At 36.5% G+C, this 25,008-nt stretch overlaps 3 protein-coding genes across 4 annotated transcripts in view; all 3 read right to left on the bottom strand.

The window, feature by feature from the left end:
* Positions 1-4,468: 4,468 nt before the first annotated feature.
* LOC117332180 lies at positions 4,469-5,636 on the bottom strand. The gene is made up of 2 exons (XM_033891098.1): positions 5,348-5,636; positions 4,469-5,103 (listed from the first exon to the last, which is right to left on the bottom strand). Exons 1-2 carry the CDS (start codon positions 5,634-5,636, stop codon positions 4,664-4,666), a joined length of 729 nt encoding a protein of 242 aa, XP_033746989.1. The 3' UTR covers positions 4,469-4,663.
* Positions 5,637-11,505: 5,869 nt separating this feature from the next.
* Positions 11,506-13,803, bottom strand: LOC117326191. Its single transcript, XM_033882877.1, has 2 exons — positions 13,354-13,803; positions 11,506-13,113 (listed from the first exon to the last, which is right to left on the bottom strand). The coding sequence occupies exons 1-2, from the start codon at positions 13,643-13,645 to the stop codon at positions 12,674-12,676; spliced, it is 732 nt and encodes a 243-aa protein (XP_033738768.1). The 5' UTR covers positions 13,646-13,803; the 3' UTR covers positions 11,506-12,673.
* Positions 13,804-18,522: 4,719 nt separating this feature from the next.
* The window catches only part of LOC117326911 (chitotriosidase-1-like), a 31,892-nt gene continuing 25,406 nt past the window's right edge, over positions 18,523-25,008 (bottom strand). The window contains exons 11-13 of one of the 2 annotated variants that reach the window (XM_033883724.1): positions 24,036-24,839; positions 22,076-22,139; positions 20,804-20,940 (exon numbers count right to left, since the gene is read on the bottom strand). In XM_033883724.1, the coding sequence (XP_033739615.1) occupies positions 20,925-20,940; positions 22,076-22,139; positions 24,036-24,839 (884 nt within the window). In that variant the 3' untranslated portion in view covers positions 20,804-20,924. Of the gene's footprint in view, positions 20,941-22,075; positions 22,140-24,035; positions 24,840-25,008 lie in introns of both variants that reach the window. The other variant, XM_033883715.1, reaches the window with a different exon arrangement.

Here is a 25,008-nt window from a genome sequence, read left to right as displayed (position 1 = left end):
CTCGTCGGACAACGCGACCGCAATTTTCTATCAAAGTTAAAATGTGTTACTTAAGGGGTCATAAAATAGATGTTTGATAGGCCTTATTTATAACTTATAGTATAAATAAAATTTAAAAAACTTCGGCTGTGTACATCTTGGATTGTATCTTTAGTTGTAGTTACTTGACAACATGTTCTGTTAATAGATTAATAGACCAATTTGTCGCTCAGTTGATTCTTTTTTCAAAGTTTACAAGCAGCTTTACTGATTCAGGAGTGTATCAATAATCTTCCACAAGCATTAAAGAAATGGGGAAAGAACTATACTCAGCTTTTGTAAAGTTGTCAGCTGATATATATGTTATACATGTTTTCTTGAATATATATAGAATAGAAATACCAGGGCCAGATGAAGACATTTCATCTGATACAAATGTAACTGTCTGACAATAAAATCCAATTTTAAATTTCTTATAATATGACCTCAGACCCTGACGTTTGTCAGGGCCTTTGGCCCTTTGATTTGAGTCATTAAAATGGCCGTCCGAGATATTCTGGCCATGTATAAATTGATCAATATGTCACAGGGTCAAATATTTCCAAAATGTGACAACTTCCGGTGGAGCGAAAATCTACTTGAAACATCATTGAACAGCAACCTTCTACCATTAAGGCCGCCATTTGGCAACAAAACGTATGAATGTGTCATTTATGCCATTGTTTAGGGTTTAAAATCGCTTGTTATTGCCGCCATTTCGTCCATTTCTTTTCCCAGGGACTGGTTAAAGTCTAAGTTGCTCCAAAAATTCAGTGGAGTTATCGATCATATCAGTCTTCCCCTTGGAGGGCATGTAGACAGAGATCACGAGATATTTTGAGTTTCTGGTAGATACTTCAGCACACTGAATTCGATTACCGCCGTCCTTATGTATGGTGTAGTGGAGCTACTACAACTTGCGGATGATTAAAGAGTGCAGTAGGTCGGCATGGGTGTTGATTCTTTGTCTAAAACAATGACTGTTATTGTTGTTGAACCTCATGTTGAACCTCGCCATGGGATTTTTTAGAGGGGATGATATGAATACGGAGGCGGTTGATGTGGCGTGATCGTAGAAGAACAAATCTACCACGTTTTAGTGATGTGGAGTGGCAGTTGGGAAAGTGGGACCGGAGATCACATGTACATGTGCCATATCTGACATGGGATGCAAATGTGAAGGAAGAATGTCTACTTTGGAGTACACACTTACTTTACCCTCTGGGTATCCGTGTGGTTGATTAGGGCGTGGTCATGTGATGAGAAAGTGACCCGAATGACCACGATTGCAATCAGCGAATTGGAAGTCGAAAGTAAATCACGTGACTCATTTTCGCACAAGATGTCGGCATTAGACCCGTACGTAGATATTGTTCGATTAATGGTAGAGGAATGGAAATACTGCTGCTCTGATGTGTCCAACACACTCTTTGTAGACAAAATACTTTTGAGTCATCGTATGATGATTGTGCCACCGCCATGCTGCACTAGCCTACTTTCGGTTTCGCGGTTCTGGCAGTCGTGGTCATTCCGGTGCTTTGAAGAGATGAACGAGTTTTGATATTTTGGAACTTTGAACGGCAAAGGTCTTGATATCCAAAAACTCAAAATTGCGAAACGATTTTGGATATTTGACATTTTAGGTTTTTAGTCAAAAACTTGAAAAAATCTAAAAACTCAAAGCAATTTTGAAAGTTGAAAATTTAGAATTTTTTCAAAAATCTACAAAACTAAAAACTCATTATTGTTTTGAATTTTGGCATTTTAGGTTTTTGGTCAAAAATCTAAAAATCTAAAACTCTAAAACTTTTTAGAATTTTTAATTGTTAAGTGTTACACGGACCTCTTGCGAAGCGATATTTATTACGAAGTAGTGGGTTTGACTCTAACCCATTAACGAAGGGAAGTAACTCTTATACATCGGAACGCTGTCATCAGGATTTGTTTTCGCTTGTCATTGTCATTTCAATTGATAACAGAAGCTATATGACAAAATAATACAATGAATGGTTTAAGCATTGACATGTAAACATGTTAACGATAAAAACATGTAGTGACTACTCTCCGTTAGCTATATCATGCTGATTTTGAAATACATGTCACTTGTAAAGCTTACAGATATACGGACGCTTACAATTACCATCACAATAATGTAACCAAAATAGGAATATTCCTTAGAAAAGGTGAACGCAAAAGGTCATTGCCCGCTTTGTCGGAATCTGCTCCCGTGATATCTCGTGAATTCTTGAACGCATAATAATGTTTACAATAACATGAGTGCAGGCCTGTGTGATTTAATTAGTTGTCGGTGGGAAAGATCAACAATCTTATACAGTCACGTGAATTTCAAAGTAAAAATCTTTTGAAAAGAATACACTTTCAATTTTAACCAAGGTTTTCCCGGCAGATAGCGGCACAGTAACTAAAACGCATGTCAAATTTAACCAAACTAGACACCACATAGTGGACATCTCATCCACATAACATTTACATCCAGACCGTACGTTACAGTGGATCTTAAAATGGAGAAACTAGTAATACTGGGAAATCAGTTTTAAATTTAGATTTTATCATGGATAACCGGTGTTACATTATTGTTTGGACATATCAAACCACATTATAGATTACGTAATTCTGAGTTGTATTTTTGGGATAAGATTGACACTTTGAGAGATTGATTTACGTTCTAGTGTGTAGCCTCTTTAATTCATTGAAAATTAATATTTAGTAATGTTGGACCAATTTCTGTCTTATATGGTAAAGAAAAAATATCTATCATTAATTAAGTAAGGTAAACATTGTGCAGTGATAGATGATGATAAATATTACACTCAGAAAGAATAAAAATATGACCTTACCATGGAAATATAAATAATACAAAACATTCTTCTCCCCTATAAATGTATGTGTCAGCGCACAGCATTGATGGATCTGGTGTAGGGCAAGCGTGCACTGCTACATGAAAACGTGGAATTCTCCGACACGGTTTGGTGTCGCAAAGAATTTGGTGCAGACAGAATAAATTTGTTTGGCAAAATATATATGTTTGCGTTGCAAATTCTGATTGATAGAACACTGAAAATAAGGCTGTATTTCCGCTTTATCGATTATGGGAAAGCTTTCGACTTTATCAACAGACAAAAATTGTGGTTTAAATTAATTAAAAGGTAGGATAAGCAAACGAATTTTAATGGATATTCAGACAAACCCGGAAAAAATCGCGGGTCAAGGCAAGAAAACCTTGTATGCTGTTGCCTAAGTATGTAGAGATAACTATTTTAATATTGAAGCCCGATCATCTGTCGTAAGTAGTGTTGTAAATTGTGTTTCCAAAATTTGGGGATTCAATCAAACGCCCGATGTCGAGAAATTACACATCAGTTTTTGTAAAAAAATAATGTATATATCTTAGGTGTAAAACAAGTACATGAAACAGTTCTATCTATAAGGAATTGGGACGATACTCTAAGTATTATTAGAAAATTTAGAATTTTCAAATATTGGATAGAATTGAGGCATACAAGCAACTGTATTTTAAAATCATGTTATAATGATCTACTGGAGAACGGCGATGTGTGGTTAATGAATGTTAGACATACATGTATATCTGGGAGTCAAATGTGGTCGACAGCAGCTCATTTGATATAATTAAAAAAAAGATCATGTGATCTTTTTCAACAGAAATGTGAAGAAACCATAACGTAATCTCCAAAAGGTCATATTTTTTCAATATTTAACAAAGTTTTCACTTTACAAAATTATGTAATGAAAGTAAATAACAGTAAACTTTAAAAAAACGAATAGAAAGAAAAAGAGCTCGTCATAATTAGAATGTCTTCATATAAACTAATATAGAAAGTGGTTCATTTAGGAATGTTGCACGAAATGAAAGAAAATGTACGAAGTGTAACCTCGAGGAGACTGAAAACGAATACCATATTGTAATGAGCATGTGTGAGCATGTATTGATTTATATAGATGTGCGTACCTGTATGTATGCATTACCTGTCGTTCAGAACTTTAGTATGTAATACTATAATCTCAGTTTACTGCATAACGTATTACACTGTATATCTTATGTGATTCGTGCAATATTACAAATATTCTTATTTGCGAAATAATTGTTATCCCCACGATTTCATTAAATGACCGCAAAGTTCGTTGCATCATCGGGCTATTGTATCATTCGAAGACGGTTTATAGAGCGCATCAGAAGACCAACTTTTACAATGTCTTATTTCATTATTTATACAAAAAGACAAATACAATCGTATTCTTTAACAGAGGTCCTCCGATGCGCTGGTATCGAAAAATTGAAAAAGAAATGATTTAATATTAATTAGACTGACCAGAGACGTATATATCACATATACGTCTCTGGACACAGCTAAATACAAAAACAACATTATTTTATATTTTATAATTTAATTAACTTTGTTGTTAACAGGTAATAACTCATAACAGGTCTAACAACACATGTGTAACAAGTAAAAGCACTAGATATTGTCAGTCATTTACATAATTTACGAATTACAGTATATAATTAAAATGTCCATTGTATGACCACATCACGTACAATATAACAGAATTTTCCGTTGACAGTTCCATTGTCCACATATTATATACACTGAACATTTTTGCTATTTCAGTCGCGAACACACACACTGAGTCCGTATCTCATCTCGTTCTCAAATGAGTTGAAGTCGTTGGTCGCGGTGAAGGTCGAATACACTTCGCTGAGGAGGGCGTCGCCATGGTAACACGGTCTCTTGGCTGATGGTCGATGATCGAGTTCGCCGGAATTCTTCCTCTTCCTGTAGGGACGCTCCGATCCTTGGTGAGGACTGCAGAGGAGAAAGTCGAAATCAACGATCGGTAAATGTGCTGATGAGGACGACGAATCTAAACTCGGCGACATCTGGTCGATGATATAGGAGCCCCACAGGAAATCCGGCCAGGTCTCATCTATAAAGGTTGTATCTGTGCTGGATAGAGCCGTGTCTGGAGACTTGAAGTTGTCACTATCTGGTGAGCTTACTGCATCCGACATCATCAACAGGCCATCCGTGGAACCGAGCACATCATCTGTAACAGAAATTAATTGTCTTAGATTGATATAATCAGGGGTATATTTCTACTAGTGTACTGTGTATCAAGTTTTGTTTAAATTCAGATCAGATCAGCTTATTATAAGTTAACACATTTCTACGAGGCAGTAATTGTAGTATACGAATGGTTATTTTTTTCTTAAGTGTTATTTACACGGGTATTTATAACATTGATGTAGTACAGTGTAACAACAATGTTTTGACCGTTCCATTCAACTTACCAACAAATGATGACAGTTCGTCCTCAGAAGACTCCATATCTAAGCAGAACTCCTCGATGATTTCCTGGAGCTGGTCCTCGGTAGTACTGAATTCCCGTAGGATAGTCTGGAGCTCGTCCTCAGGAGACGGACATCCGTGGTAACATAGGCAAGATTCGTGGCCGGGGAGATGAAGCAGTAAGGCGGTCTGGGCCCTGGCCCGGGGGTCGTCCCAACCAGGGAACCTGGTCATGTCCAAATCATATTCCACGCTACAGTCTACATACAGTGGCTGGGTGAGATCCATCATCATGGCAGGCAAGAAGTCGGGACAGTGGTAATGTTTCGGTGTTTCAAGTAATGACAGGATCAGATGTTTTATATCGTTTTGACAATTCACGTCAATTTATGGCCCTACCCGTTTGTGTAGCGTGTAATTCTCTGTACCCATTGGTCAACATCAGCTCAGGGGGTTGTCCGGAGTCTGGCTTCTCCGCTGTTAGTTGTGGAGTGTACTCAATGCGGTCATGTTTGGACAGTAGTGACAAGTGGTTACGGAAGTTAAATCGACACTATCAAAGAGTCGTGACGTCACAAAGGCCATAGTGATCGTGGTCTTATGGCAATTAACACCCCAATTAACAACGCGTTAGCCGCTCGCCCCACACGCGGCTCCAGTATACACAAGTAGGTGGCCAGGGTTGTGATTCTATCGGGATTAAACTAACATTGGCCACAGCGTGACATCTGGTAATGACACTGCTTACAATTAATAAACAATTTATCTATTGGTTTGAAAGGTTAAAACAATGTTTTCAACGTTATATAGTTTTATTAACTACAGAAACAATTAACATTTTATCTATTGGTTCGAAAAGTTAAAACAAAGTTTTCTACGTTATATAGTTTTATTAATTACAGAACGGACTAATTCCGTGTACAAAATATGAATGGGAAGAGACCCTGTCTTTTTATTATTTAGGAATATATTTTTGCACATTCGTTACATGAAATAGGGATTGAAATACAGACAAAACACGTGATTCCTTCTTTTTATGATATTATCAATGCAATTTTGAAGATAAGAAGCCTTCCAGAACAGCCAGATAAGCTACAGATCACACATGTGACAAGACACTTATTAAAGTGATAATAACACGATAAATATTGATGTAGATCTGGAACTAAAGACGGTGTAAAAACCAACATCAATTTGGAACTATTGCTAACAAAGAACAAAGGAATTATTGTGAAAAGTTAATCATAAAATCATTTAAATTTTGACAAAAGTGGTGAGTGTTATATACTGCATATAGAATGGTTCATGTAGTGTTTATAAACTTCAATAATATGACATTTTTTGAAAGTTATGTTAGTCGAACTTCTACCTTATTTTATTTTATTTTATTTTATTTTATTTTATTTTATTTTCGCGTGTCCTACGAGGGTCTGTACATTCTTCCTGATTTTTCATGTAAACTATATAATTCGTGAAATTAACACTATGTCAGTTATTAAGGAAATTCTACTTTAATTGATGTTGTTATTTACTACAGCTAATGATCTTGATTAACATGCATCTTATTTACAAGTACACGTTTATAACTAATACAAAGTCGTACAAATTTTTCGGGGGAATTTACATTTCTATGAACCATTAACCACTTATCCTCAGATTTCTGATTTAATAGTGTCAAAAGTCAAACTGTTGAGATGCTGATTAACGTAAGACTTTAGGACTTCTAATGGGATGATAAACTTGTAATTTGAACACGTGACGCGTTGATATTGCATCGTATTGTACTGTACAAAGTCGCGCTAAAATTGTACCCTGAAATCATAAATATATATGATACACTTGCGTTTTTTCATCAAATTGTTACAGTAATAAGATCATTTAACTTGTACATAAACTATGAACTACTGTAAGGGTCATCTGATAATATATGATGGTGTCATTATAATTCTTCGGCATATAGCTGGTACACGTACAAAACAGAAAGGAAAATTACTTACAATATTGTTATATGAACAACATTTTAAGGAATTTTCTAATGAACCCCTCAACAACTGTTGAGCATGGTCAAAGATTCTTTCTTCCATACAGGAAAAATTGATTTAGTGTTCGATGGTGAATGGTTAGCCATACAAACTACGTCATGGCCTTGATTACATAGCAACCCTTGTACATTTGAAGTATACACCAGTGTTTTCCTTTAATTGATGTAATATAAGAAGTTTATAGCAATATTTAGTTGTTATATACCTCCTTCTGTATAAAGGTACCAGTTCCCAGTACACCATTACACTGATCGTAGATTGTTTAACTTACATGACTTAGACTGTACCAGAGGTATATAGGCCTTACGGTTTTTGCCCAGGAGATAGCATCAGATGCCATGGGGAAGTTTGGGTGTGGTATACGTCTATCTACTCCCTGGTTACAATTATCCGTATCATGTTGACAAAGCGGTGTGTGCGACACTTTCATGTACATTCCGCTATTCGTTATGTTATTTTGAAAGTACAATAGGCACGTGAGAGTTGTCTCCCTGTTAATATTATTATGCCGTTCAAGTACATGTTCTTGTCTCGAGTAAAATTGTCAGTCTTACACGTGACATTTTATGGGGTTAGAATATTCCAGAATAAAATGTTTTACTCCCTCAGGCGAACTTATGGTCTTATTAAACATAAACAAGTCATAACTATCCTACCAGAGGACCAGTACGATGCTAACGGTTCAATTTCCTTCAAAAGAAATTATATGACCAATGTATAAATTTACCTCCGACTTTAAACCAAAGTAAGTGGGTAATCATGGAATTCAGAATCCAGACCTCTAAAACATGATTTTTTTGCTGATAACGTTAGATCTCGTAGATAATAAACGTTTTATGTATGAGAAATTGAATCAGGGATTTCAACTGTAACCATGTTTATATAGCGATAGTGACGCCAATCTAACACATTTAGACTCAGTGAACATGACTTATAACTTTCCTGTGGCCGAATAAATAACAAACCAAGGAGGTTCACTTTTTGTCAGTTGCGAGTTGCGAGTTGCAAAATGCGAGTTGCGAGTTGCAAAATGCGAGTTGCGAGTTGCAAAATGCGAGTTGCGAGTTACAAAATGCCATTATTAATGTTTCTTTAAAAAAAGTGTTGGTCTTTAAAACATACATCCCCAGAAAGCATGTGATTGTCATCGTAGGCTTCATTTTATCGCTAAAACTTGTGCAACCGACATTGTTTTCTTGTGCACTTTCACATATATACGTAGAAAAACATAGAAATGGTTTTTTTTAATAATCAGTAGTCATAAAATCTACTTATATCTGTATTACTTCGGTTACTGAATATACTCGCAACTCGCAACTCGCATTTTCCAACTCGCAACTCGCAAACTCGCATTTTCCAACTCGCAACTCGCAACTCGAAGAAAAGAAACCCTCCAAACCAAGACCCTAAAACGAGTCTTTCATGTTGGTAGTATTATTGAAAAAGAAATAAACTGTTGTCTATAAATGTCCTTATTGTGACCAACTTAGAGAAATGTTTCTCACAGTGACATGTTTCACATGGTGATCCGTTGTTTGTAGGGGTGGGATTAAAAGGATCGCCTTGGAGTGAGCCAGGGGGATCCCGTCTCACTCCCGAGGGGATGAATGATCATTTTTCTCATATCCTCTTTACCCTTGTATATATTTATTATCGCCGTTACGTCATTCCAAGACAATATTGACGAGATTAAATTTTCGACTTGGCGTCATTGTATTGTTGCCGTGACATCATACAATTGTTGAAAACGTACCAATCTAATTAAAATCTAGATGGTCATTATCACTACGATACATGAACATCTAACAACATCCCATAAGGGGTCACGTCAGGGTGACCTTTTGGATTAGCCAATCAAATGACTGCTTCAAGAATCTTGGAAGTGAATTTAATTGTCCGAATTTGCATGACTTGAGTGCATAGCTTGTATAATCTGTCAATTTGTTTCAAGTCATTTCGTCCCTAAAAGCATAATGCTATATACTGTGCCGAAATGGTTTGCTTCAGATGCATGCTGTGACGAAATGTTTTGCTTCGATGACATCGACAAAATGCCAATTCGCCCTGAAAGCGAAATACTCACATCTCCGAGGTCATCAGAACGTGACCCCTTATGGGATGTTGTTAGATGTTCATGTAACGTATTGAGAATGACCATCTAGATTTTAATTAGATTGAAAACGTAAAATATTTGAAGAATAAGTTCTCACGCCTGAGAAGATAATTGACATGTCTGTGTAACATTAATTGGCCAGTGTATTGAGAGATTTCCTGAGGCTATACCTGAATTGTCCATGTAATAAAAGAGTGTCACACCTGTGTCAGCATGGGTTGGGAGGAGGATTTCCTACAGACCTCCATTTTCACCTATGATATATACTCAGAATTCCGTAAGACTGTCTTTATGATAACTTAAACCAGATGTAAACCTACCTTGACTGTTTAAAGATACAGTATGATTTATCATATTGTGTCGGATAAGAAAGCTCTATCGAGCTAAGAACACTTCTTTTGCATTCAAACATATTTCATTGTGCAATTGATATTAAGTACAAAAATAGTTGAATGCTAAAGAAATCAAATATGAAAATTTGACAGTATTCGAAATAATACATACAAGCTTTTACAACTACTTTTCTCCTACAATAGCTTTACATTAAATATTCCATAAGTATATTACAATCATTGTAGATATTACATAACATATGCTATAAGCAATATGAAGACTACGGAAGCGTATTATACGGAAGCGTATTAGGGCCACGTTTAAACTTTTTTAATTTTTAATTTCCACTTTAATGTGTAAATTATGCACTTTGATGTGTAAATTATACACTTTAATGTGTAAAATTTACACTTTAATCTGTAAATTTTACACATTAATCCGTAAAATTTACTCTTTCTCTTTCACTTACTTTAACCCTCGATAAAATACCCAATTACACGTCTTGTATATTGATTTCAACAAGGTCAAATAGCCTACCTTCCAATCTCGAAGACCTCTCAAGGTATCGAAATGACTCCATGAAAAGCCAAGATTAAATTTTACGGATTAATGTGTAAAATTTACAGATTAAAGTGTATAATTTACACATCAAAGTGTATAATTTACACATCAAAGTGTGGAAATTAAAATTAAAAAAGTTTACATGTGGTCCTAATACGCTTCCGTAGGTTTAAGATAGCTTTGAAAATTCAAAATTTAGACTGTGCAGATATGATATAAAATGTGTCTTTGCTACATACCCATTTAAATATATAAAATCAATTTCGGGTCAATAAAAAAAAAAAAAAAAAAAAAAACACAGAACACTTAAGCATACAGTTAATTATTACACAGACACGGTATGATTTCTACAGGTCGTCTAAGGAATTTGCTCCCCATTCGCCGTCGCCAGTTACGAGGGCTCTACCTCGTACTACCGTCCCTTCATTCACAGCAACCAAAAAGTGTAGACATGTTCGAATATTACTGTTGTAATATTACTGCTTACAACAACAGCATAGCGGATTCTTACAAAAGTTAAAAACAATTTTTTCCCTACCCCTATGAAATTAAAAAAAATACTTTTGAAATTGATTTTTAAAATCAAAACATGTTTATGTACAATAACTGATGTTATAAGGGATTCTTTTTCACAAATCAATACACAACGTCAAATGCTGTATTGTGATGTCACATCTTTCGCGCCATTTGTGGATTATATATATATATATATATATTGCATAGAGGTATGAAAACAAATCTCAACCAATCAGAAAGCCGCATTCAACGTACAAACAATGGAAAATTAATATATTACTTATGTACATGTGGTATGTACATTGTAAATATGATTGTATCGCAAGACGTGTGCAAACGTGCCGGCTGGGTGAATGTATTGTTGTGTATCATACCAACGTAATAGTACTGTAAAATGTAATACAGTAACTGTATATCACTTTAGGATGATTGTTTTAATTTGAACAGTGTATGGATATTGGCTATGAATAGTGAAATGTCGCGTCTATCGTTGTATGAGGAGTATAAAGATGAAGATGTGTGCTTTACTGTCAGTTATATCATTGTATTATTGTATTTCATATTGACCTCTTGTCGCGCACAATATAAAGTGCGCCTGAGTGAAATGAATAAATAGAAATTGATTGGCTGAAACACCAAAAGATTAAATGAATGGACTACTAACTGACATACACTTGTAGAGGAAGAGCACCGATAGATATAATAATCGACAGGACTTTGATAGCCAGCCAACTCGGGTTGTGGTATCCCTGTCGACTGTACATGTCAACGTAAGATTCTATATATCGGCTTATAACTCTGAGAGTGTGCGAGTAACTTATACATTCTTAAAACAGCTATTAGAACAGAGGAGAGTGGGCTTACATCCACGTAATCAAATGATATACTTACATTGTTGGTACTCTATGTTTGTATAAGTGTATTAATCTAGGTTATTGAAACTGTGCAATAAATATTTTGAAATGGTTTGATAATGAAATCTTTTCTCTTTTCTCAACTGCTCGATTTGACCGCAGATTTTACCAGGACAATTGTATTTCGACATGTGATTTGCTGTTCAAATCGCCCTTCGTCCCCGGCCCTTAAACATCACATGTTGTCGATATTGCTTTATTTCATGGCCTCTTGCCACCAAGTTATTTGATTTTCAAATCTAACTGCATGGATAAATAAAAAATGGCCACCGGGAAGCGTCTTGGATTTTTTTAGGCCACCGCATCATAACGCGTTTAGTCTGTCGTCCGTCCGTAAACAATTCTTGTTATCGCTATTTTACCGAAATAACACGATGGCTCTTTGTTATTTTTTATATGTAGGTTTCCTATTTGTTCAAATCAAATTTTGAAACTGATGGGAACTAAGGCGCCAGTTAAACAGGTTCAAGTTTTCGACCGCTTTTTCTCAGAAAATACTTAATCGATCTTCATCAAATTTCATATCTAAACTGATGAATATTTGTTCACTCGACCGAGGATAGGGGGAATAACTTTTGTAAGACGACAGCTAAATAAAAAACAACAAAATTATTTGTTTTTCTGTTATTTAATTAACTTTGATGTTATAACAAGTAATCACTCATAACAGGTCCAATAACACATGTGTAATAACAAGTAAAAGCACTAGATAATGTCAGTCATTTACATAATTAACGAATTATATAATTAAAATATCCATTGTATGACCACATCACGTACAATATAACAGAATTTTCCGTTGACAGTTCCATTGTCCACATATTATATACACTGAACATTTTTGTTATTTCAGTCGCGAACACACACACTGAGTCCGTATCTCATCTCGTTCTCAAATGAGTTGAAGTCGTTGGTCGCGGTGAAGGTCGAATACACTTCGCTGAGGAGGGCGTTGCCATGGTAACAGGGTCTCTTGGCTGATGGCCGATGATCGAGTTCACCGGAATCCTTCCTCTTCCTGTAGGGACGCTCCGATCCTTGGTGAGGACTGCAGAGGAGAAAGTCGAAATCAACGATCGGTAAATGTGCTGATGAGGACGACGAATCTAAACTCGGCGACATCTGGTCGATGATATAGGACCCACACAGGAAATCCGGCCAGGTCTCATCTATAAAGGTTGTATCTGTGCTGGATAGAGCCGTGTCTGGAGACTTGAAGTCGTCACTATCTGGTGAGCTTACTGCATCCGACATCATCAACAGGCCATCCGTGGAACCGAGCACATCATCTGTAACAGAAATTAATTGTCTTAGATTGATATAATCAGGGGTATATTTCTACTAGTGTACTGTGTATCAAGTTCTGTTTAAATTCAAATCAGATCAGCTTATTATAAGTTAACACATTTCTACGAGGCAGTAATTGTAGTATACGAATGGTTATTTTTTCTAAAATATTATTTACACGGGTATTTATAACATTGATGTAGTACAGTGTAACAACATTTTGACCGTTCCATTCAACTTACCAACAAATGATGACAGTTCGTCCTCAGAAGACTCCATATCTAAGCAGAACTCCTCGATGATTTCCTGGAGCTGGTCCTCGGTAGTACTGAATTCCCGTAGGATAGTCTGGAGCTCGTCCTCAGGAGACGGACATCCGTGGTAACATAGGCAAGATTCGTGGTCGGGGAGATGAAGCAGTAAGGCGGGCTGGGCTCTGGCCCGGGGGTCGTCCCAACCAGGGAACCTGGTCATGTCCAAATCATATTCCACGCTACAGTCTACATACAGTGGCTGGGTGAGATCCATCATCATGGCAGGCAAGAAGTCGGTGTTTTCGGTGTTTCCAGTAATGACAGGATCAGATGTTTTGTATCGTTTTGACAATTCACGTCAATTTATGGCCCTACCCGTTTGTGAAGCGTGTAAGTCTCTGTACCCATTGGTCAACATCAGCTCAGGGGGTTGTCCAAATTCTGGCTTCTCCGCTGATAGTTGTGGAGTGTACTCAATGTGGTCATGTTTGGACAGTAGTGACAAGTGGTTACGGAAGTTAAATCGACACTATCAAAGAGTCGTGACGTCACAAAGGCCATAGTGATCGTGGTCTTATGGCAATTAACACCCCAATTAACAACGCGTTAGCCGCCCGCCCCACACGCGGCTCCAGTATACACAAGTAGGTGGCCAGGGTTGTGATTCTATCGGGATTAAACTAACATTGGCCACAGCGTGACATCTGGTAATGACACTGCTTACAATGTTAATAAACATTTTATCTCAATTCATTTATTTTATTCCGTATGCAAATAGCATATAGGATCACAACATACATACATATGACAACATTTTACATTTGTGCAAGACGGCGGAGATCACAGCCATTGTAACACAAAGTATTATACATTTCAATAAAGCATGTGTTAATATTTTTTGCCATCACAAAAAAGTGTATATCATATAATTACAATATTACAATTGCAATTTTAAACTACACGAATTTTTAAGACATAAAAAGACAATCACATACTTTAAATTATATTCCTAGACATATTTTCTCTAGAAGGTTCTGATAAAGAAAAAAAACTGTTGTGCAATTGCTTATTAATTAAATATATAAATACTTATTAACTAAGTAACAGTGACTTCCTTTTAGCCGTTGCCTGAATTAAATATTTTCCAAATTTTTTAAAGTTTTTACATTGGTACTACAGAACAATTCAGTCGTTTTGAAAACAGATGGACGGCGATAAAAATATGGTTATAAATACTTCACCCTTAAATCCGAATACTTCGGACATAACAAAATAAAATGGACTTCATCCTCAACTTCATGATTATCACACAAAATATACAGCCTTTGGGGTCTAGGGATACCACTGTATCACCATTTAATCTGTATTTTGATATTATTCGTTTTATTTTGAAAGTTAATGGTTTACTGAGATAGTCCTGTATGATAAACGTATCAACGATGTGTTTATATATATGATGCACTTAGAAGAGCTTTCTAAACTAGCTCTCATTTCTTGGATAAAAATATCTTGTAAACGTTGTTTATACAATAACAAAAATATTTTTTTATTTGGTACGTTATGTGCATACCATCCATCGCCAAAACCAAGTGAACATAAGTCATTTTTCAAATGACGAACCCAATTTACTTTGCTATTAGGCTTTTTAATGTTAAGTTCAAATAATTCATTATAGCAAGCCCTCAATATACAGTTTTCAGTCTTCAATAGTTGTAGCCAATATTTAACAATAAAAATCTTTCTAGTCCTAGTTCAAAATAAACCATAGAATTGTTAACAGATCTTTTAACGCCCAAAATCGACTTTAAAACCATCAAGTGTAGTTTTTCAACCTGTGGCGCAGTGTTATAGCCCCACACCTCACAAGCGTAATTCAAAATACATGATACGTATGTAACAAACAATGACAGTTTTGTATTTTCATTGAATATCAACTTTTTCATTTTACGATTAAGAAGATAATATGATTTTCTGCCTTGTATAGCAATATCATTTTGTGCTATTGTAAACTTACCATTGTAATTAAAAACTAAACCCAAATAACAAAACTGGTCTACTACTTCAATAACTTTACCATCATATTTCCATTGTTCATTCGGAAACAAACGCTTATTTTTTCAAAATACCACAATCTTTGTTTTATCTACATTGTCGGACAAATTCCATCGATCAGAATATCGTTTCAAGAAGTCAAGCATATTTTGAAGGTCATCAATATCTTCAGAGAACAAAACAGTATCGTCTGCGTACATGATCAAGAAAAGGTTAAGCATCTGTATTTGATAACTTTGACAATTAGATTCAATAAGTTCTGATTCCATATCGTTTACAAACAGGGAAAACATTATCGGCGACAAAGATTCGCCTTGTAATAAACCGACCTCTAGGTAATACATAGGAGATATCTCGCCATGTAATTTTACACAAGATTTGATACTATTATATACATATCTAATTATCATTTAACAAACGTCCTCTCACCCCAGATTTCCAAAGCTTTAGCCATAAATTACTATGAGATATACTATCAAACGCTTTTCTGTAATCAACGAATACACAATACAATCTTTTATTGCTCTGAAATGTTTTAGTAATTAAACTATCAAGGACAAAAATGGCGTCTCTGGTACCACTTCCTGGTTTAAACCCAAATTGAGCATCAGATATGACGCCCTCACTCTTACTCCACTCTAACAGACGCTTATTCAAAAGTGATGTAAATAGTTTTGCTATATTACTAATCAAAGTGATGCCCCTATAATTATTAACGTCATTTTTATCTCCTTTCTTGTGCAAAGGGATGATAACTCCTTCAGATCAAGCTTTAGGAAAATAACCAACATGTAAAATCGTATTAAATAGTTTCAATAGAACTGGTGCAAAAACATCACTGTACTCAATGAAATATTCATTAAGGATCCCGTCTAGCCCTGGAGACTTACCTCTAGACAACCCCTTAATTGCAGCTAATAATTCTTCAAGGCTAAAAGCATTGTCAAGTTCAGGATATAGGCACTCATAATCTCTTATTTGATCCAAATTTACTTCAGAACCCTCAACCGTATTATTAGCGATACCTTTAAAATAATCATAAAACTAGTCCAGGCATAAATTTCCTACATTTCGACTCTTCCTTTTTGAAAAATGCTTATAAAACGATTTGGGGTCATTTGTCTTTAATATGTTTCACATATCTCCTTCCATTTGGAGATAATTACGTTTTACCTTTGATTCGTAAACCTTATACTTTTTCTTTTGACGAACTAATATTTCTCTGTTGCCAGGGGATCTACAATTATTAAACGAATGCAATGAATTTTTATACTCATTATACAATATTTTGCATTTCCTATCAAACCACGGCTTATTTGGCTTGGTTCGAAAGGTTAAAACAAAGTTTTCAACTTTATATAGTTTTATTAATTACAGAAACAATTAACATTTTATCTATTGGTTCGAAAAGTTAAAACAAAGCTTTCAACGTTATATACATCTATTCACTACAGAACGGACAATCACTTACAATTAACATTTTATCTATTACATAGCTTTATTTATTACAGAACGGACTAAATCCGTAATACAAAATATAAATGGGGAGAGACCCTGTCTATTTTTTATTGATTTAGGAATATATTTTGCACATTCGTTATATGTAATAGGGATTGAACAACACGTGATTTTTTCTTTCTATGATAATATCAATGTAATTTTGAAGATAAGCCTTCCAGAACAGCAAGATAAACTACCTATTACACTTTTTTTCACCATCTCTATTATTTACTATTATATCTATTTTTCATTTTCTATGTTTGTATTATTGACATTTTCTCTTCTCTGTTATACTTTCTCTTCATTACATTATCTTCTCTATTGTAGAGTCAAACTTTCCTCTCAATCATGATTTTTCTTTTCCTCCATTAACTTATAATAAACATATATACATATAAAATAATATTTATATATCTATACATGTATTAGAAATACAACTATATCATTAAGATTATTTATAATATTTATAGAAGTACGGAAAGGACCTGTAGGCTTAGCCTGTTGTCCAATCCATTTTTTATATCTAGATTCCATCTTTATTATTAAATATTGTATGTAAATTAATTCAAATGTTTGATTTTGGTTTTGAAATGAAATGTGACAAGACACTAATTATAGTGATAATAACACGATAAATATTGATGTAGATCTGAATCTAAAGACGTCATTACACACGTGACAAGACACATATACATGTACTAATAATAACACGATATGTGGAACAATAAACCACTACGATTTCTGTTGTAATAGCCTCATGAGTCAAACTGGTTATATGTCGGATGATGTAAGTTTTTAATGTCTGATAAACTTGTAATACTGACATATGATAGGTTTATAAAATGTTTATTACTAGTAAGTTCCTGTAAGATATTCAGACTCGTAGATACTCGTTACCGGGAATGGTATACTAGTATTGATATTTCATCTTTTCGTCTCGTGTCTTTGTATGTCGTAAGTGATAAATTTTTCATATACGGTCAGGTATACATGTAACCAGAATTACATACTAAAGTAGGTTACATGTCTGCATATCGTCACAACTACAACGACATCGACCGCACAATTAAACTGGTTACAGAGCAATCTAATTAAAATCAAGATGGTCATTCTCACTACGTTACATGAACATCTAACAACATCTCATAAGGGGTCACGTTCTGATAACCTTTGAGATGTGTGTATTTCACGGGGGAATTGTCAATTTTTCGATGTCATCGAAGCAAAACATTTCGTCACAGCATGCATCTGAAGCAGACCATTTCGGCACAGCATGTATATTATAGCTATATGCTTTGTAGGACGAAATGACTTGCAACAAATTGACAGATTATGCCAGCTATGCACTCTAGTCATACTAATTCGGAAATATAAAATTCACTTCAAAGATGATATATCTTGTCGTCATTGTCATATGATATCGTCATTGTCATATCGAATGTTATATCTTGCCGTCATTGTCATATCGAGTATTATATCTTGTCGTCATTGTCATATAGAATGTTATATCATATCGTCATTGTCTTGTCGAATGCTATATCTTCTTGTCATTGTCATATCGAGTGTGTGGTAACTATTTCTTAAAGATAACAAACATTTTAATTATATATTTTTGTTTCTTTTTATTTCACATAATACATTGTTTTACTATTTAAGGCTTTGATGGTGCAACGGTTAAAATTAAAAGTGATATCAAAGCGACCACTGTCTATTGGTGACGTGTTACTGTGCTACCGGCGATGACCGCGAGATCTTGATAGAATGACATACAACTGTGTTAAGGAGGTGTGGTCACACGGACCTTATCTGGCTTTATCAATAAAACTTCAACCTTGGTCTCAATATGTGTAGGCGTGCGAAAATAGACACAAATCTAATGTTGTTTGATACTGACTAAATTAACGCGTCGGATGCGCTCAAAGCGCATGAAGTCAGTTAAATATGGCCCAAGTGTGTGATATGTTGTCTTTTTGTTAATGTTCGCAATCAAATACCCAGTGAGCGAACGGTAACATTACGGTCATTTCTTATAGCCTGTAAAGGACTTCTATAGTCAGAACGAAATGATCTATATCCTACCGACTCCATTCACCACACTGATCACCATACTGACCCCAGTCACCATACTGACCACCATACTGATCACCATACTGAACCCAGTCACCATACTGATCATACTGATCCCAGTCACCATACTGATCACCATACTGATCCCAGTCACCATACTGACCCCAGTTACCATACTGATCCCAGTCACCATACTGATCACCATACTGATACCATACTGATCACCATACTGACCCCAGTTACCATACTGATCACCATACTGACCCCAGTCACCATACTAACTCCGGTCACCATACTGACTCCAGTCACCATACTGATCACCATACTGATCACCATACTGATCACCATACTGATCACCATACTGACCCCAGTTACCATACTGACTCCGGTCACCATACTGATCACCATACTGATCCCAGACACCATACAGATCCCAGTCACCATACTGATCCCAGTCACCATACTGACCCCAGTCATCATACTGATCACCATACTGATCACCATACTGATCCCAGTCACCATACTGACCCCAGTCACCATACTGATCACCATACTGACCCCAGTCACCATACTGATCACCATACTGACCCCAGTCACCATACTGATCACCATACTGATCACCATACTGACCCCAGTCACCATACTGATCACCATACTGACCCCAGTTACCATACTGACCCCAGTCACCATACTGATCACCATACTGATCACCATACTGATCCCAGTCACCATACTGACCCCAGTCACCATACTGATCACCATACTGACCCCAGTTACCATACTGACCCCAGTCACCATACTGATCACCATACTGATCACCATACTGACTCCGGTCACCATACTGATCACCATACTGATCCCAGTCACCATACTGATCACCATACTGACCCCAGTCACCATACTGACACCATTCACCATACTGACCCCAGTAATCATACTGACCCCAGTCACCATACTGACACCATTCACCAAACTGATCAGTATTCTTATCTATCAGAGTTACTTCCCTTCGTGTAATTATGTCAGTCCACAGATGATAGCAAAAGCTTAATAGCCGATGGGGTCCAAGAATGACGGATCACAGGCTAGTCGATATTCAAATATACCCGTGTCCGTTCCACCAAACATCTTTATTTCTTTAGCATGTAAAATTGATACAGATCTGTACAAATTAGTCAGGATATCGTTTATTTTGTAATGAGAGGAGGTATTTCTTTATACAGATACAATTCATTGTACATCTTTAATGATGCCTCACACTGATATGGTATTCATTGAGTACACATAAAAAATGATATAAAAGCTTATCATAACAAGTGAAATATATACTTTTGTTCGTGTCCTCAATATTACTGCTGAACATAGGGACGCACGTGTATGTCCTAACTGAAGAGGTCATCGCCCGTAAGAATGATTTCGCGCCAAGGTTCACGCGACAGCGGCAGGTCGTTATAGCCGGACTATACTAGTTTTTAAATCCGATCACTGATTAATGATTGTGTATATCTTGGAATTCCGACCAAATGAAAAAAAATATATAAATGAAAATGAAAAAAAAACCACGTCAATATAAGACCAAAATAATGTAGCAGCTGCCCAGTGGCGATGTCATATCTTTGTGTTTGACAGTTGTAGCTAAAGATGTTGAAATATAGTATGAAAACAAGGTTATTCTCGGAAACGTGCACATGACAGCTTTAAGATGAGCCTGTATATAACAAATGAGACATTATTTTAGCATTGTTGTAAGCGGTATGGGCCTCTAAGCACATCCCTCCACGTTAAAGGAATAGTCACAGATGAGGAACTGCGGATGGAACGCACGGCCGGGCCCACAACTCGTGCGATACGTGATACCGTGCGAACACTCGATAAACCTCTCACACGAATGCGGGTCTTTGTAGATGCCATCCACTCTGCTCCGACAAAAATCTCTTGTCCTAGTTCCTCCAAAATCTAACAAAAAAGAAACATATTGTTTCAAATGATGTTGTCTGTAATATGATACTGGATTATCTAATCATTTTTAGAATATCATATGGAATTATACATAATTTCTACAAGCATAGTTGAATTTGTCATTTAAAGACCGAGATAGTTTCGATATATACTTAATTACTCCACAGACGTTAGAAACGATTCTCGTTGGATTTACAAACTTGAAGTGTTAGTCGAGTGGTCACAAAAAGAAACTAAAGGGGATTGAAGTGAGGTGGGTATGTGACCGTCAAGGATAAGAGATTTGGGATCGATTGGGATGTGAAGAAGGGGTATTTGTCCGTCAGTGAGAGGAGATTTGGGGCTGATTGGGGTGTGAAGGTGTGTGTCCGTCAGTGAGAGGAGATTTGGGGTCAATTGGGGTGTGAAAGTGTGTGTCCGTCAGGAAGAGGAGATTGATTTGGGGTCGAGTCGGTCGAGAAGAACAGGATTGTGTCCGTCAGGGAGAGAAGATTTAGGGCCGATCGGGGCGACATAAAGGTGTGTATTCGCCAGTGGGAGGAGTTTTGTTTTGTTTTTTTGTTGTTGTTTTTTTTTTGGGGGGGGGGGGGGGGGGGGGGGTCTTTGAGCCTAGAAGAAGAGAAGAAGAGGTGTGTGTCTGTCAGGGAGACGAGATTTAGTGTCGATTGGGGTGTGAAGGTGTGTGTGTCCGTCAAAGAGAGGAACTTTTTGGAGTGGTTGCGGCGAGAAAAGAGATTGGAGAAAAATAGGACTGGCCTGTATAACACCAAAAGGTGAGGTGCTATATATATATCTGGTAACCTACTAGTATGTGTTCGTGTAATATTATATATATGGGTGCGTTAATTGATAAGCAGTACAAGCAACGCAGGGATCGCAAAAAACACCGTGGATTGTATGATATAAAATAAAAGCAAGCGGTAATCACATGACGCTAGTAACATACAGCACACCAGTATAAACATGTGATCATGTGACATTCACACAGAACGCAGCGGTCAAGCAGGTGATCATGTGACCTGTCGGTTGTTACACGATATTAGTAGAAGCAGCGCAGCAAACACCAACATGGCAAAGATCACGTGGTGACAACTGATACAACATGGCGGCTGTCACCATCAACATGACTTACACTCTGTTCTCACAAATTGTTTCCGTACAGACTTTTATCGAAATTCTGCGACTGGTGCCTATACCTGATGAAAGGAAAGAACTTTTATTTCATGTATGATTTTTTAATTTTTGTACAAATGATTTACCAACGGAGATAAGTTGGCGGTGATTGTTGTTATGACTGGCCAGTGTGTTTAATTGTAATGAACAGCATGGTACACAACTACATTATTATGTACTTGACGCACATCCCGACGGCATCTACCCTGAGCTTCAGTTTAATCCAAGGTTCTGTAAATGCAGTCAAGTACTATAGAACCGGTCTCATGTTTAATTTGGCGTTATTATTCTGATCCTTCTGTGGCATCATTAAGATAACGGTATCTGGGTAAAACTTAATGGTTATTTTACATCTTGTTGAATTGTAATATATTGTAAGAATTAGCGGAAACCAATCCAAAATCTAAATATGGCTTTTTCAAGATAAGGTCAATGCCAAGTAGCTTCGTATACTAGTAACGAGATAGCGAGATGGGGATTCGCGTGAATTAATTTCAATATTCGATGATACAAACTAAAATAGATCTCATTTGGTATTTTTTCTACATTTAGACGCAAGTTGAATGTCTGTAATATTCTCCTAAATGTCATGATTTGGTCATAGGAAAGTGCTATCTTCCCAGGAATGAATAATACAGACGAAAGATCGCAGAACACACGAATACATCGTCCACACACGAATTATATCTGTACCATCTCACGGCTACCCAGAGTGTTTCTTTCACCCACTTAATTACTGACAATGGCTAAAAAGTAGTCTGCAATATAGTTTGCTTTTTGTCAAACAGTACAAAATGGCGGCGTAGCATTTGAACATAAGCTATTTTAAACATCGACATAGAGCTCGTCCTGAGTCGTGACCACCACACACTGATATCTATATATGTTTAAGACAGATCTGGTTCAAAATTCCTTGCAATCTCGTTAATAATACTATATGTATAATATTTAGTGTCCATCTTTCATACAGGATGTGGTAACGATGTAGGGTTGTTGATGTGGTGTATGTAGATATTCAGATAGAACCGTTCCAGGTTTAGGTTGAACATGATCTTACAACAGCATGCTACAGACCTGTAAATGGTATGCAGTACAGGAAGTTTTAACTAAGATTCCTGGCGTTTAGTAGTAGACAGAGGTGTAAGTGGTTGTAAGGTACGACAACTCTGGGTAGATAGTGATATTTGTGCGGTTTGATTTATAAATTGGTTGATAGATATTACAGATAGAAAATTACTTCTGACAGAACATCGGGGAAATGAAAGGCATTCGGTAGTCAACTAGCCCGTGTGTTAAGTGTCTGGTGTATGGCGTTCTGACATTTTCATATCCCCATTTTAAATAAATCCATTAATTTTATTTAGTTGTTAGGCTGAGCATGCCATCAAACATGATTTTGAAACTTTAATATAAGAAAGCTCAAAGACTTGAATATATTACTCTGACGATAAAGATAGATATATCTATACTAGAGACTATATAATAAAAACGACTGAAAATACATGTACATGTATTTTGTTGATATACATTTTATAAATTGAAATAGATTCTGCTTAAAGTTTTCCCACGCAGACTTACGTAATGTCTACGAAAACTACAAGTGGTTCACGCTTAAGAGGGTTAACCTTATTTCATAGAAATACAATTTATAGGTCTAACAACATTTTTAGAAATATCTTTTAATCCTGAATGCTTGTTACAGTAATTGTACGCAATTACACACAAGAACTCACTAAAGTGTAAATATATGGAAAAATTGAAATTAAAAAAAAAAAAACATCGGATAGAGAAATTTCCCCGTAGACATAGGGAATGTATATATAAATATACCATGCAAAGATACAAAAAAACTTTACTTTATGCCACATACATATTAATGAACAATAGCACAAGCGAGCTATTTATTAGAAACAACTTACTGTTTAATAACTGTGTTGCTCCTTCAAAAAGTTGCGCCAACTCCATGGCTGTGACTGGGGACACATTTGTGTCCAGTGGCGCCTGTCCCTGTCCCTGTCCGGCGCTAAGCATATCTGGTGGAGGGTTCGGCGCTCCTGTTTCCTGAAATAAGCCCGGTTGTGCAACACTGGGCGTGGGAGTCATTTCCTGGACCATTGCTCTATTGGCAATATCCCAGGAGCTCGAACCTGTCGACTGGGGAGGATTCCACTGCGGCTGGTTTGGGGACGTGTCCCACAAATTTGTCACTTGTTGCTGGGGTTGTAGAGTGTGTACAGACTGTGCCACCTGGGGCTCTAGAGTGCGTACAGACTGTGCTACCTGGGGCTCCAGGCTGTTTACAGGTTGTGCCACCAGAGGCTCCATAGAGATTAAAGGTTGTGCTAGCTGGCGTTCCAGTTCCTGAACACTTTGCATCTGACGTAGGTCGGTAGGTGGAGCGGGAGGAAAGTCAGTCTGAGTCGGTTGATCCCAGATATTCTTTTGTTTGGTTGGTACGACCATATTGGTGTTTGTAGGGACTTTCTTTTTCACTGGTGTTTTAGGTTTGGAACTTTTTTTCTTTATCGAACAGTTTGCCTCCTGCGGCCAATCACACCTACTAATCACTCTGTTGAATTCCAGTTCTCCATAACAACTTAACTCGAGTTTCACTCCACCAAGACACCGAAAAAACTTCTTGCACGTGTTTTCATGAGGAAGGAAAGAACCGTCTGGTACGCCATCACATATAGAACTTATGGGTTTGTTGGTTCGGATGTTTTCTGTAGTAACAGAAACAATTTATTCCTTTATACTGCCAAACAGTCGGAAGACCGAATATATATCTACCTGGAGTTGTAACATGGATTATGTTCCTTATCATCATAGAGTGTATTGATTAATTATTTCGGTACTCGGACAATTGTAATTTCTATTTAAGGTAGAACATAT

This window comes from Pecten maximus, chromosome 1 (assembly GCF_902652985.1).
Source record: "Pecten maximus chromosome 1, xPecMax1.1, whole genome shotgun sequence".
Taxonomy (NCBI): domain Eukaryota; kingdom Metazoa; phylum Mollusca; class Bivalvia; order Pectinida; family Pectinidae; genus Pecten; species Pecten maximus.
The sequence above is the reverse complement of the archived record's forward strand: the minus strand, read 5'-3'. Positions and strand labels throughout refer to the sequence as shown.

What these genes read in the sequence shown, in the direction of transcription:
- LOC117332180 (XM_033891098.1), bottom strand. Translation starts at nt 5,636, where the DNA reads ATGATGGATCTCACCCAGCCACTGTATGTAGACTGTAGCGTGGAATAT. An exon ending in CGAACTGTCATCATTTGTTG is followed by an intron (nt 5,104 to 5,347) that starts GTAAGTTGAATG and finishes TTTCTGTTACAG; the next exon opens with ATGATGTGCTCGGTTCCACG.
- LOC117326191 (XM_033882877.1), bottom strand. Translation starts at nt 13,645, where the DNA reads ATGATGATGGATCTCACCCAGCCACTGTATGTAGACTGTAGCGTGGAA. An exon ending in CGAACTGTCATCATTTGTTG is followed by an intron (nt 13,114 to 13,353) that starts GTAAGTTGAATG and finishes TTTCTGTTACAG; the next exon opens with ATGATGTGCTCGGTTCCACG.